Source organism: Dama dama, chromosome 33 (genome assembly GCF_033118175.1).
Source record: "Dama dama isolate Ldn47 chromosome 33, ASM3311817v1, whole genome shotgun sequence".
Taxonomy (NCBI): domain Eukaryota; kingdom Metazoa; phylum Chordata; class Mammalia; order Artiodactyla; family Cervidae; genus Dama; species Dama dama.
The window spans coordinates 46402561-46417415 of NC_083713.1; the positions used below are offsets into that span (position 1 = coordinate 46402561).

At 38.2% G+C, this 14855-nt stretch overlaps 1 protein-coding gene across 1 annotated transcript in view; it reads left to right on the plus strand.

The window, feature by feature from the left end:
* Positions 1 to 4689: 4689 nt before the first annotated feature.
* The window catches only part of NEB (nebulin), a 216959-nt gene continuing 206793 nt past the window's right edge, over positions 4690 to 14855 (plus strand). Inside the window, exons 1-7 of the mRNA XM_061135714.1 lie at positions 4690 to 4750; positions 8053 to 8094; positions 9732 to 9932; positions 11804 to 11911; positions 12379 to 12483; positions 13166 to 13270; positions 14157 to 14261. Coding sequence (XP_060991697.1) covers positions 4715 to 4750; positions 8053 to 8094; positions 9732 to 9932; positions 11804 to 11911; positions 12379 to 12483; positions 13166 to 13270; positions 14157 to 14261 — 702 coding nt within the window. The 5' untranslated portion in view covers positions 4690 to 4714. The remainder of the gene's footprint in view (positions 4751 to 8052; positions 8095 to 9731; positions 9933 to 11803; positions 11912 to 12378; positions 12484 to 13165; positions 13271 to 14156; positions 14262 to 14855) is intronic.

A 14855-nucleotide genomic window follows, 5' to 3' on the forward strand; every position in this document is an offset into this window, starting at 1 on the left:
ATGGCTCCCTGAGAGGTCTAAGATGAATATAGCTATAGAATGCTGGGGTTTCCCAGGTGGCGCTAGTGGTAAAGAATGCCACCTGCCTATGCTGGAAACTCAGGTTCAGTCCCTAGGTTGAAAAGATCCACTGGAGGAAAGCATGGCAACCCACTCCACTGTTCTTGCCTGGAGAAGCCCATGGACAGAGAAGCCTGGCAGGCTGTGGTCCATAGGGTCGCAGAGTCAGACACGACAGAAGCCGCTTAGCATACAAGCACGCGTAAGATGCTGCTTGATGTCTTTGAAAAGGACAAGAGCAGATTAGACAGCAAGTTTGAGGTAGTGACAAGTTTCTAGGATTGTGCTGTTCAACACCGGCCACCATGTGGCTATTTCAGCACAAATTAAACAAAAAGTATAAAATCTCGGGTCTGCAGTCACGCTAGACATGTGCTGAGTGTTCAATAACCACATGTGGCTAGTGGCTACCATCTTGGTAGTGGTATTAGAATGTTTCCAGTACTGCAGAAAGTTGTATTGGGTACTGCTTGTCTAGAAAAATGAAGCCAATGGAGAAAAAAACAGAGAGGGGGAAAAAAAAACTAAAACTATGAATTTGCAGAAAAACTAACTGTTGGGCAGGAAAAGAAAAATAATCATAATATATGGGGTTCAGCTGTGAACAGCCTTTTGTTAATCATAATAATGTAAACATTGAATTCTGAATTTCATAAATAAAACCTTATTGGGAGTATAGAGATGGGAGATGAGGCTTGTGTCTGGTTAGAGTGGCTGCTACTGCTGCTAAGTTGCTTCAGTCGTGTCCAATTCTGTGCGACCCCATAGACGGCAGCCCACGAGGCTCTGCCATCCCTGGGATTCTCCAGGCAAGAACCCTGGAGTGGGTTGCCATTTCCTTCTCCAATGCATGAAAGTGAAAAGTAAAAGTGATGTCGCTCAGTCGTGTCCGACTCTTCGCGACCCCACGGACTGCAGCCTACCAGGCTCCTCCGACCATGGGATATTCCAGGCAAGAGTACTGGAGTGGGTTGCCATTGCCTTCTTTGGGTTAGAGTGGGGTTTTATATAAAAGAGAACTAAAGCCTCATCTTCCAAGGTAGGAACCTGACAGATAATACCAATGACTGGAAAAATCAGAAAAAAATAATAGAGACATTTTTGTTAACTGTGTAGAGATAAATAACAAATGATTCCACTAAAAGGGTTAAAATGATTGTCTCCAGGGTGGGGAAAACAGATGAATGATGGAAACAGGAGGCACTGATTTTAGTAAGAAGCCTTGCAAAACTATTTGATTCTTAAATAATGTGCAGATATAATTTGGCTAAAATAATTAATGAAATAAAACTGCAACAACAGAAACTATTACAATGCCATCTCCTCCATAAAATCTCTTATGGTCTCCAGACATGACACTCCTAAACTTTGGTATTTCAGAAAACATCATCTGACGCTCTGCTACTGGTATCTAACTGTACCCTGCTTTGTTCTGTAGCCAATTATCCAGTCTTACAGGCTCCCTTGGTGGCTCAGTGGTAAAGAATCCACCTGACAACACAGGAGATGCGGATTTGATCCCTGGGTTGAAAAGATCCTCTGGAGAAGGAAATGGCAACCCACTCTGATATTCTTGCCTAGGAAATCCCATGGACCTAGGAGCCTGGTGGGCTACAGTCCGTGGGGTTGCTAAAGAGCTGGACACAACTTAGTGACTGAACAACAACATACAGTCTTACAGCCAAACTCCTACTGATTCATGAGTTCTTAGACTACAGTCTGATTTCAGAAGTTTCACAGTAAGTTAGTATTTCAGTCTAATATAAAGAGTAAAGATACCAATAAAATGTTTAAAATGTATTAATAATTCTAAAATAATAATGGTTAACATTTATTGAGCACTTATGTGAAAGGCATGTAAGGAGCTACTGATAAATCAAGGTATCAATTTATTCTTCTTCCACAAAAGAGACCCTCAATAGGCCTGAAAAACAGAGGGGTTCTTTCATCTTGAGGTCATAACTCCAGATAAGCATTAATTTATGCTTCTTTTTTACTTTATATATTTTTGTACTATGTTTTTTAAAAGATCCATATTATCTTTCAATGTAACACCATCTTTTAAAAAGCACGTGGTGAATAGTAAGTCATCATTCTTCTAGTTTGCAGCTTCCAGGTAAATGATCATATTACACACAAATATTCCTTGGTGAGAAAATCTGTGAAAATAAATGAAAGCAACAGGTATAATTAATTCAGATGGAAAGATGATCAAATTTTACTACCATATGAATCACAGAAAAGGGAGAGGTACGTATGTTTGAAATGTGAGATTTCTTCCTAACATTTAAACTCCACCCCAAAAAACCATAGCAATATGTTTAGTTTCAAATCCACCTTAAGATCCAAGTGACCTATTGAGTTTTGCCTTAGAATAGGGAGTGGAAAGACATTAGTCAGTGAGAATCAGCTGCAGGTAAAAAATTGTTGGATAACTTTTATACAGTGTCTTACCCTCTGACTTGCAAATAGAGCATTATTTTCTAATAATTTACTGATTTCCATTTTATTTGCTCTTGCTCTTCAGAAATTGAGCCCTTTTATACCTGCATTCATATTTTGCCTCTCAGAGTCATCTGAAATAAATAAGAAATCAATAACCCAATTAGTTACATCTGAGGGAGGCTCTGTATTCCTAGCAGCTAGGCTTGCTTACAAAGGGAGAAGGTAATGAGTATGATCTTGGCATTCCCCTCACTGGTTTAGTAATAGAAAAATGATGGGGCCTAATCTCTCTAATTACGCCCTGTGGGTACCTTATCTAGCGTCACCATGAAGTGTTTTCACCTATCACTTCATTTTATCACATTTAAAAAAATTGGTTTTACCAACTTGATGTTTTCTGGATCCCTCTATTTCTTTCATATCAACACCTGTAACTTACCATGCTCACCAGGTGAGCTGTGTAAGAGTGAGCTTATTTATCTCCATGAAGATGGAAAAACTGGTGAGAAGAAAGCTGTTACAGAAGGGTTAAAGCCCCTCAAAGTCATGCTGATTTTCTTCTAAGTTCTTTTGCATGAATATGATATTAAACACTGAGCGGTAGGAAATGAGAGATTAAACCACAATTTGAGCCCCATACGCTGGAAGTTGGGTAAAATTCCATTACATTTGAATACTTCTATGCAAGCAATTTGTTACCCTTTATCCTTTAGTGGAATTGATGAACAGGTGGTTTTCAGAAGATCACTTAGTATATTTAGCTTCTGAAATTTGAGCGACTTGGGATCTGATTGGCTGCTCCGGCCACATGATAATTCAGAGCCCATGCTCCACACCGGCTCTTGTCTGGGGTTGTCAGGAGGGGAGAGTTGGGAGAGGCTTTGCTGCTGAGGAAATTTGTTTGGTAGATTGAAGGTAAGGCCAGTTTATGGCTTTTCTTTTCTTCCTGTAATATTCTTTTAGGAAATGTTTTACAACTTCCCTTGAGGTGTTTTCCAAAATTTGGGCCTTAACTGGGAAATGAGTGATGCAAATGTGACTAGGAAAGTCTATAACCCTATGGCCCAGCTCAGGTCTTACTTATACCTGATGTGAGTGTGTGATTAAAGTCCTATACTAACCAACTTACTTCTTGACCGAGTTGGTTATCTTGTCTAACGAATGCTTTTTTTTTTTGCCTTTGTTTTTCCTTTTTTCTAAATATATTAGTATGAAAAAAAGATCTATGTCCTTCGTTCCTATATTTATCTGGTTCTACTGGACTTCATTTGACTCAGAAGGAGCGGCCGTTTTGCTAGCTTAACAAAACCAGCCACAGCTGGGGTATTGGTTTACAAGCAAATATCTTTGGGTGAAGGGACAGCTGCTTCAAAACATCATCTACTTTTACCGAGAGAGAGAGAGAGAGAGAGAGAGAGAGAGAGAGTGTCCTCCTCTCTGGCGTCAAAGAAGGCCTTGGGAGATCCCTTCCCTGGTTCCTGAATTAGCAACTTGGGCCCAAGACCCACCATCTCATATGAACTTCAGTCAATGCTTTAACCATTTGCTGTTTTTCAGGTTTGAACAGAGCTACAGAAACAAAGAGGAAAAATCCGTACAAGCCAATGGTGTTTGGGAAGAAAATAACCCCGTTGCCTTGAGGTTTCTATTTTTTCTTTTCAAGTCCGTTGACAGATTTATTTTTATGTGTTCTAATTTGAAGCATAGGCTCTATTGCATACAATGTGGTATAATAGGATGGAGACCTAAGGCAGCCCTCTTAGAATTTTGGCGCTACCAGGAAAAACTCCAACTTTTTTCTGAAAGCCAAGTTGAACTTTCCCTATAATTTTTCCTTAAAATTTTGCTTTAAGGTATTTTTTTCCTCCAAGTATTTGGAAACGTAAATACTCTGTTCCTTTGACTCTAAACCCTCTCACTCTGTCCCCTCAGCTTCATTTTACAACTTTAACTAGATTGATCATATAGCTAGAAGTAGCAATATGAAACACATTCCTGAGGGAATCGAGAAATTTGAAGCCTGTTTTTTTAGACCAGAATTTACATATCTCCTCTCCCTTAGCCTGCAAAAATACATGAGTATATAGAACAGATTAGCCTTTGTTTTTATAATATTATAAGGTGATTTCAGTCCTGGGGATAGATTCTAATGGAGTATCGTTTGTCTGGAATATGAAAAGTTTGTAGGTGCCACTACTACTCTGGGAAAATGGCAGATGACGAAGAATATGAGGAGGTGGTGGAGGTAAGATTTTTAAAACTCCTGACTCTGACAAAAGAGTGTTTTTATGTGACGATAGTCAAAGCCGTGTAGGTGAATTAATCGTTTGAAAAATACGTTGTCTATTATAACTTCACAAAGAGTCATTGTTAAAGCATAAGAAAAGGAGTATTTTACATTCCGTTTCACTATAATTATGTGGGATTAGAACTGAAAAAAAGTATCACTGTTACCCAATTTTGCTTTTCTTTAAATTCACATGCACAAAAATGTATGGGGTAAAGATGGATTTTCAACTGCCTTCTGAAACTACTTTCTTCCCTACTTCCCAGCCCCTGTGGCCAAAGGGACAGAGGAAATGAAGAGAAAGTTCTGAGAACCGAATCCTATTTCTTAATGTTTGCACAGCCACAGAGGGAAAAAGAGCTACTTACTCCTTGCTTCAGCAAGCTAATTATCTATGTTTAGGGTGAAATGGATTAAGTGTTCAGAGTTATATATATATATATATACACACATATATATGATATATGTATATGTAAGATTTTATACATGTGTATATGTGCACACACACAAACATGTAAAAATCATGGGGCTCACAAATGACAGTTGGAGCCATACTTCCCCACCAACTCCATCCTATTTACCCAAGGGAACAAGACTAGCTTTTGCATTTGAATTTGAAAAAGAACAAAAGACCATAGTGGGCATCTTGAAAAATTCCTTCAAGGTTATTGGGATATCTGACATGATTTATAAAGTTGTTGCTTTATATTTATTTTATTTCAGTTTTTATTATGTTGTGGTTTTCCTTTACCACTTCTTGCCTTTAGCATCCATGTAAATATATTGCTATTGGAATCTGTAAGTCCTTAACAATTACCAATTAACGATGATGATTTAAACATGTGAAAATCTCTCTACGTGCTCAAGATACATGGAGGCAGTTTTGAAAATCTATTCTTTTTAGTAAGAATGAAATTTAAGTTACCCAGAGTCAAATCCCAAATGAACATGCCAAAATCTATCTTTAGAATATTATTTTATGTGACAGTTTATTCTTAGATCAAGAAAATTTTATTTTATTCTAAAAATACAATTGCTTTTATTATTGAAGGATATGAAGGAAAAAACAGACTGACCTTCATTCAATATAACATTCAACCTCTCTGATTCAAATGCCAAAGGCCAGATCTTCAGTGTCCAATATTTTCACTAGTGCACATTTCACATACAACCCTGCTGGTCAGAATAATCACTGTCAAGCACTAACACAATTATAAATTGCCTTCTGTATGATGGTAATACCAGGAATACCTTTAAACCCCCATCTTAAATATGCCTTGCCTTCCTTAAAATAATAGTGTTAACTGGTCATTGGAAATTGCCCTTAGAGCTAGATTTGAAGGATTTAACTAGATGTCATAAAAATGGAGGAGGCTATTTTTAGGCATCTTTTCCTTGCCATATTGTTCCCTGTTTCTGGGACCAGCAGGTGATAAACTAATAGACTCTCTGCCAGAGAGAACTGAACCAAGGTCTCTCTGACCTCAAAAGATGCCATGAGAATGGATTGGTGGCAGATTTAAGGAAATAGGAAGGAGGAATTCACAAAACAAGTACTAGCTCTAAAAATATTTCTCCTGGGGTTCTTGGACACCTGAATAAAGTTGTACTGTCATTCTGTAGTCAAACTTAAACTTTGTACATCTTTGCCTTTTCCTTTCTTTCTATCATACTATCTATTTAGTGGCACAGCTCTTAAAAAAAAAAGATTTGGCTTACAAGTTAATGCCAACCATTTGGATAACGTTGCCTTTTTTGGTAAGCTTTTTTTCTAAGACATATTTACTAATGATGAGAGCTTAGCAAAGGTAAAAATAGATGGCTACCAAAGAGCTGCTTTTACTTGGATGCTAAGAAAATCCAAAATAGTTGTGAATCATTCACTTTAGTTGAAAATTTCTTTTCAAGACACTATTGTTTTGTGTGACCAGAAGAAAAAAAAAAAGGTTCCATGTAGATCAGCATCAAACAGCATTTCCTAAAGTGTCCAAATGGTATTTCCCATGTGATGAAGACACAGCACGTAAAAGAGATTCTCTGTCCTGTAAGAGCTTGTGATTTCTGTTGCTATGTGTAAGGACACAGAGACAAAATTAGATTTTAAAAATTAAAAAAAAAAAATAGTACAGGAGCAGAGGAAGCATAAGAGAGGGAGACATTAAGCAACTTTTATGCTAATTTTATTGCAAGTGAAACAGAGCATGTGGCCTATGGACCATAGTTAAGTAGTTTGATGAGAGATCACTGAACCAAGGGCAAAAGAAAGGAGGCCCCTGAGGGAAATTTTGCCTTCACTATTTTTTTCCCTCCCTCCCAAGTATATGTTTTGGTGTCAAGAAAAAATGAAGCATAAAATGTTACTCATTTTGTTAACTGAGAAAATGAGCCAAGGGGTTTCATTTTATCCCTTTTCTGTATGCCTTGGCCTAAACCAGTCTTTCCTTCTGTTCATCCAGTAAAGCTGGGTGATGCTAGGGGCAGGATTCCACTCTCCTTATGCATCTGAAACAAAATGTCAGCCAGTTCTTATCCACATCTATTTATTGCTAGTGATGTCAGAAGTAGTACAAAAGTAGATTTGATTTCAGATCCAGCCTGCAGGCACCTAAGAGCCATCAGTGCAAACTGCTGTCTAACTTACCCACATTTTGTGATGAGGAAGCTCATTGTAGCACCCCTTTTAGGACCATCATGTTACCAGAAGGGATCTATTCATAACTCCAGAAGAAACTCTTATTACTTAGTCATCAGGGTGATATAGGGATAATTAAGATGTGTATATGCTTTCAGATCTATCATTTTCATGAGGATGATATTTTAAAATGTTATTCACACTGAGATTTCTGAGTTTTATTTTTATTGTTAGTCAGCAAATAATGAGTTTTTTTATCACAGTTCCTCTCTGCCCAGCCCACACACTCAAGATATTGTTATTATATTCTCAGCAAACTCTGAGAGTACCATAAGAAAACATTTTATTTCTCAAGCAAAATAACTTCACCAGATAAATAGCCATCCTCAGATACCTTTCTCATCACCCTGCATCTCCTTGTCCAGTCTGATGGCTTTCACTGTGGCTACTTTGATGTTTCACATAGTTGAAATGGGTTCCAAAATACGAACAGCCCCTGCCATCTACTTCCTTCCCACCAATGTTGAAAACCAACTGAACTAGTGAAATAAACTAAGTGGTTCAACTGAGGCAAAGCAGAGGTGATTCGTGCTTTGGTTCTAATGATACCTTTGTTCTCTATTTATAGTATTACACAGAGGAAACAGTCCGTGAAGAGGTACCAGGGGAGGTAAGATCCAGCCCGCATCTGAACAGGCTGCATGCTCAGTGAAGCAGAAAGCTTTCTCCTCTCTCAGACTCCCAGGGCTACCAAGCTGGTAAAAGGGAGAATCTGGAGGTCACTGACCTATGTGCCAGCAGCCAGCAGTATAAGTATGGATGTTACCTGTTTTTACTATTCAATATATCCAAAGTGACTAGGGACGGTTCCCCCATTACTTGGGTGATATTTTTGGTGTAGGTGATGCTTATTAGAATAATGCGATTGGCTGTCACCACTCTCTGCAACAAAGGTGGGGCCTTGGACTTGAGATTTGTGTGGGGACCAGCAGTTTCATTGTGTAGAGTCATAACTTCTTGGGCACCAACTCTGCTCAAAAGAAGTGGAGCCTCCAAGCCTTTGTCCTTGATGATACAATAAAATGCTACTTACAGTTTGGCACATTAGGAATTCTGAGAAAGTCATTTCCATAAATATTCTAAGCCGGGACTTTTTTTTTTTTTTTTCCAAGCTGAAATCTCTCTCATGCTTAATTTTCTGCATGGAGCTGCTTCTCTTAAGCATGACACATGGTGATATGGATGGCTAACCCTGAAACCTGCATAAGAACTAACAACTGTAGATTCTGTAAACTGGTTAGTTTCTCACCATCAACCATACGTCAGTAATAAGGGACAGAGAGCACTCTATTAGCAGGGATCTGACACAAATCAGGGTATGTGTCATGGATGTACAATTTCCTTATTGTTTAGGTTTCTCTTTTTTCCTAATTGATGCTGGAACTCTTCCTTTGGTACAGATGATATAAGCTGTGAAGGAAATTTTACTGTGAGATGCATTGAAAATTTAACTGCTTATCTTCTTTTCTTACATATTTTTAAACTTTGGATTAGACCCAAACTTTGGACCTTGGTTTCTTTCACTATAAAGTCTATTGTAACAAGCAGCAATTTCCCACCTACCACATACTGTCATGAAGCTAACTACCCCATTATGTTGTCATCATTATTCGTGTTCTCCTAGGCATTTATTAGTGTAAATGGCACTCTAGTTCACTTTAATTAACTGACTAAGCCAAGAGAATGGTAATCACTTGTATTATTGATGTGATTCATTTTTTCAAATTCATCATTCTTTGTCTCATATAACAGAATACTTAAACACCTGAGGAACAAGCAACTTTTTCTTAGAATCATTTAAAAGTTAATATTAAAGTCAAGAATTTGAGTTTTATTTGTCTTCATTTGTTTTGTTCCCTGATCCCAGTTTGCTTTCACTTTACCATGCAGTTTAAGAAGATTTTTAAATGATTGAGAATATTTTTGTTTTGTTTTTATCCTATTTTCAAGTGTTCCTTTAGGCAAATGGGGTTTTAAGGCAATGTTGCAAGTAGGTAAGAAGTATCCTTTTTGTTCCAGGCAATCTGACACAGTCAGCATTCAGATTTATGTAACATTATGTGCCTTCATGTGGATATAGCATGTGATTTCCTGCTTTGGCCTGTTTTAGATATGAAGAAGTATTAATAACACCAGGAATATCAATCTGACTTGAAGTTAGAATAATGTATATCAAGATCATAGTATTACAGTTTTTACCTTCATAACGTTGTCAAATTTTGATGTAACTTCATGCCAAATTTTCAGACAATAACAAGATTCTACGAAACTACAACAACAAGGACATCTGACTATGAGCAATCAGACACCTCCAGACCGGCCCTGGCACAGCCAGTACCTGAAAAGCCGGTGGAGAGGAAGAGGGTTATTCGAAAGAAGGTGGACCCTTCAAAGTTCATGACCCCCTACATTGCACACAGTCAGAAAATGCAGGATCTCTTTAGCACAGTAAGTTTCAAAAAACTTCTACTTATCTGGTTTTACTACTGAGAAATCACTGTTCTCATCCAACTGTGTTTTGGATGCTGGCTGGACTTTGGTTCTCAACATTGTATGAGAAAAAACTTATTTTACAGAAATATAATGTCTCAAAACTCTTGAATTCTGCTTTCATGTAATTTACTTGCACCATTGCAGCCAGCATCAGGGAAAGCATCCTTACTGAAATTATCCCCGCAAAATAAGCATAAGGCCAGTTGTAAAGAATTTACTGGTGTTTAATCACAATTTGTTTGCCAGTCTAGAACAATGAAATCAGAGTTACAGATTTATAGAGTTAGATATAGATTTAGTTGAAATCAGTTCACATAAACTAGCATTTATTTATGCTATATCTGAGCATAATGCCTCTCAAATAGACTAGCTAACAGTGTCTCTAGGAGGTATAGAGTAAAAAAGATTGTGATGTTTTAAAAAGATCTTAAAATGTGATCTTTTTAAAAAGATTTGTAAAACCACAATCAGACTAAGAAAACTTATCTGAAATTGAGGATCAGAGTGTTCTACTGTAACCTGAAACAGAAGTTTTTTAACTGGCTGAACATTGAAATTCCCTAAAACTCTAAGAGCTCTAAGACTACCGATGCCCAGGTTGTTCTAGTTTAGTTGGTCCAGGCAGGCTTGGGACCTGTAGAGGATTTTAAAAACTGCCCAGGTTCTAATGGGCAGCCCACACTGAGAATCACTGCTCTTGAAGATGCCTGTCTTAAAGTTTCCATGTCCAATTCTGTAAGTTACACTTACTGGCAACAGATTTAAACCCTTTAAATGGAGCTAAATTGTTGATTGTCCAGGGTAGACTGAGGTCTCACTAGATGGCCTGATTGCATATCTTCTGGAAGCTTAAAAAAGATGAAAAGTACTCAGGGGAGCATCAGGTTATATAGGATTAATGCTTATGTCAAAAGCATGTTGTGGTTGGCCAATAAGCATTCATTTCTGGTTGAATGTTAACTACTGGGGACTATTTGGTAAATTTCTACTTCAGAGTCTTGTATTATTCAAAATTTAGGTTTTCTAAGACTTAGATTTTTAAAAACAAAATTATCTTGCCTCTTTTATCACTATAGTATTCAGCAAAGACAGAAAAATTTATTGTCAATTTATTGCCATAAACACCTCATTAATTCAAACAGTAATATCCTAGAATTTTTGATAGTCTGAACAAAATGTTGGCAAAGGTTTGTAATATTTTTAAAGTGGTTAGAAATGAAATAGTAGTATAATTTAGATTGTTGACTATTCCACTCAAGAGTCTTCTTGAAAAATTACTAATGATAAATTATGCATATTATTGTTAAAGCAAGAACTCATATATTTAACAGAAATAAAATTTCATTCCTTTTCAAAATTCTTCATAATTTATACTTCCCATTAATTCAGCTGGTGTCTCAGTTATCCAAATCACTGAGATTTAGCTGCAACTTCTGAACTGAATATTTTTTCATTGTATTAGCAATCAAATCTTTTTAGACTTGACTAAATTTCTATATTTCCTAAAATTATTGAGGTTCCAGCTTTTCATGTGTGAATTCAGACAATAAAAATATTGAAAAAATCATTTGAGGGCTTTTCCAAGACAATAGTTTACAATAAAATTTCTACTGTCTCCAGTATTCAGCCATTCATGGGAAGAACAATTAGCATATCTATTTTAGTTTCTGTTGAGAATCAGAGTAGGGGACAAAAACAAAGTTGTTATAATCAATAATTGTTATAACTTGCAGGATTAAAAAAATAAGACAGGATGTATATAGGAGACTGTACTTTCTGCTGCTGTGTTGTCATGTTTTAGGCTAATAATCTGATATCTCTTTCAGAATAAATACAAGGAGAAGTATGAGAAAGCAAAAGGGCAGTCATACGCCATCACAACCGATACCCCAGAACTTCGCAGAATCAAGAAAGTTCAAGATCAACTCAGTGAGGTGGGCCAGATTGCTAAAATAGAGGAGAGAGTCACTTCAGAAATGTCCCTACCACTGGGAATAGACGGCTTTAAATAGGTGTAGAGAGAATAAGGGGTCAAATGACTGTGAGCTAGTCTAAAAATACAGAAGAAGCATTGGCCATAGATTATGTTGCTCTAAATGTGAACCTAAAGAGACTTCTAAAAGCTTGGCTTAAAGGTAGTATGAGATGGGAGTTCCAACTCACTGAGACTGTCCATTCTGGTGTACAGGGAGGCTGAAATTTGGGCGGGAAAACAGACAATCAGTGAATACAGGTGCTCTATGGATAGTTGGAGTTCACAGCTTTCTACCTAAAAGGCAGAAACTTGACTTTGGTTGAAGACATAGAGTGATTGGGTCAATGTTCTTTATTATAAGATATTCTTTAATATACTCATATATTCATGCCTGTTATGAGTTCTAATTGTGCATTATTTTGGCAGGTTAAGTATCGAATAGATGGCGATGTTGCTAAAACTATTTGTCACGTCGACGAAAAAGCAAAGGACATTGAACATGCAAAGAAAGTGTCGCAGCAAGTCAGTAAGGTAACAAGTTTGTGGTATGGGTGGCTGGAATACCAAGTAGCATGTGCATTATAACCGCTTGGCCTTGGAGGAGAAAACTGAACAGGCCAGATCCTGCTCATCAGTTCCACATGAGCCCACAGGCATGGTGGGGTCTAAGAGTCACACGCGTCAGGCAGTCTGTACTAGTGACTGACGTAGACCATCAAAGCTATGGGGGTTGGAAAGCCCAGGACCTCAGCTCCAGCTACAGAATTCAGTCCCAGTGTCTCCAGAGTCTTTTTTTTTTTTCTTTTTAAGAAGTTGGGAGGTGAGTTTTTAATGAGAAACCTCCAAACTTCAAATGTAAGCAACTAATTTAAAATACTTAAAAAAAAAAATACCATCTAAGTCAAACACATCTACCATCCAAGTTCAGCCAATGACCGACAGGTTTCAACCTTTGAAAAGAATCTATAGAGAATCAGAATCGTGATTCAACTGACCAAATTAGACTTTTCAAGTGAAAGCTTACTAATGCAGGGAAAGTATCAAGGGATGTTGACCTGGTCAACACTCCCGTAGTTGATGGTGGTGTCACTGCAGCACATCAGTGGCCTTCACGTGAGGACAACTTGAGTGTGGGCGACTCTTCTTTGTGCTCTAAACCCTCATGCCTTTGGGGGAGATAGCAAGCCACAGGCTATCTGCTCTTTCTGTCCAGGTTTTATACAAGCAGAACTGGGAAGACACCAAGGATAAGTACCTGCTTCCTCCTGATGCCCCTGAACTTGTCCAGGCCATCAAGAACACAGCCATGTTCAGTAAGGTAGGGGCCTCTGCCCTGTTGCTACTTCTGTCTTCTTGTGTCCCCCCCCCCCACCCCACATCACATAGACGGGTACCCTGTAAACTCTCCCTAATCTAAAATATGGTTCCCCAGCCATTTTGTGAGTAGCCTTGAGGCATGTGGGGCTGTGGGGATCAGGCTGGCTAAGAGGAACTGAGAAAGAATGTTCCTGGGCCTAACGGAGGAGAGGGTCTGAACAACTGGGGAAGAGTGCATGGGGAAAACAAAGATGTGCCTGAGGGGCCTTCCCTGGCAGTCCTGTGGTTAAGACTTCACCTTCCAATGCAGCGGGTGAGGGTTCGATCCCTGACTGGGGAGCTAAGATCCCACATGTCTCATGGCCGAAAAACCAAAAACATAAAACAGAAGCAATATTGTAACAAATTCAATAGAAACTTAAAAAAAAAATTGTCCACATTCCACCCCCAAAAAAGATGCACCTGAAAACCAGTTCTGAGACCCACAAAAACCCACAAAGTGTAGAGCCTGCACTATACGTTGGACATGCCTGGCTGTCACTCTTATTAAGGGTTTAATTTCTCCCTTGTATTAAAGGTTTAAACACAGAAATTATGCTAAGTGCTTCCTGGCTCCTTACACTTTCCTTAGCACTAGTTGTAGAAGGCAGGTAAAGTCAAAGATGAAACACAATGAGACACATCTGCTCTGCAGTAAATAAGATATGTCAGAACAAGCCGGGTAAGCTATTGATAAATATGACTTAGATTGAATGGAATCTGTGGAGTCCACTTATCTTTGCTCTCCCTTTGCCCTGGGTTCTATATGCCATTGATGGATGAATTCAGAAGTATATATTTCAAGTCAGTGTGTCCTCACATTCTCATAACTTTCTTCTCTGATTTAGAAACTATACACTGAAGACTGGGAAGCTGACAAAACTTTGTTTTATCCATATAACGATAGCCCGGAGCTGAGGAGGGTCGCCCAAGCCCAGAAAGCTCTCAGTGACGTAAGTGCAGTGCAATGTGCACATTTGGGAGTGTGGAATCGGGACACCTTGAATTAGGACAGACTTCTTCCAGCCAGAAGTTCATTGCAACTCTTCGTTTAAAAAGACAAAGTGCTATTGGGACTTCCTTGGCAGTCCAGTGGTTAAGACTTTGTCTTCCAATGCAAGGGGTACAGGTTCAATCTCTGGTCAGGGAGCTAAGATCCTGCATGCCTCATGGCCAACAACAACAAAAAAAAACCCAAACATAAAACAGAATCAGTATTGTAATGAATTCAAAAAAGACTTTTTAAAAATAGTCCACATCAAAAAAAAATCTTTAAAAAAAAGGATTAAGTGCCACTATTGCAGAGGAATATATTTCAAATTATAATTTATGATGTCTAATTTAAACTAGATTTTATAACTTAGATTAGATATTATTTAGTCTCATGTTCTCCTCTTACTGGTGAGGAACCTGAGTCTAAGGTCACATTAGTAGTCTGTGGCAGAGCTCAAATCAAAAGCCTTGTCTTGTGATCCCAAGACCAATGTTCTTTCCGCTAGAACATGTGTCCTTCCATCACCTTGGCTGGAGTTAAGTTTCTCTGTGAC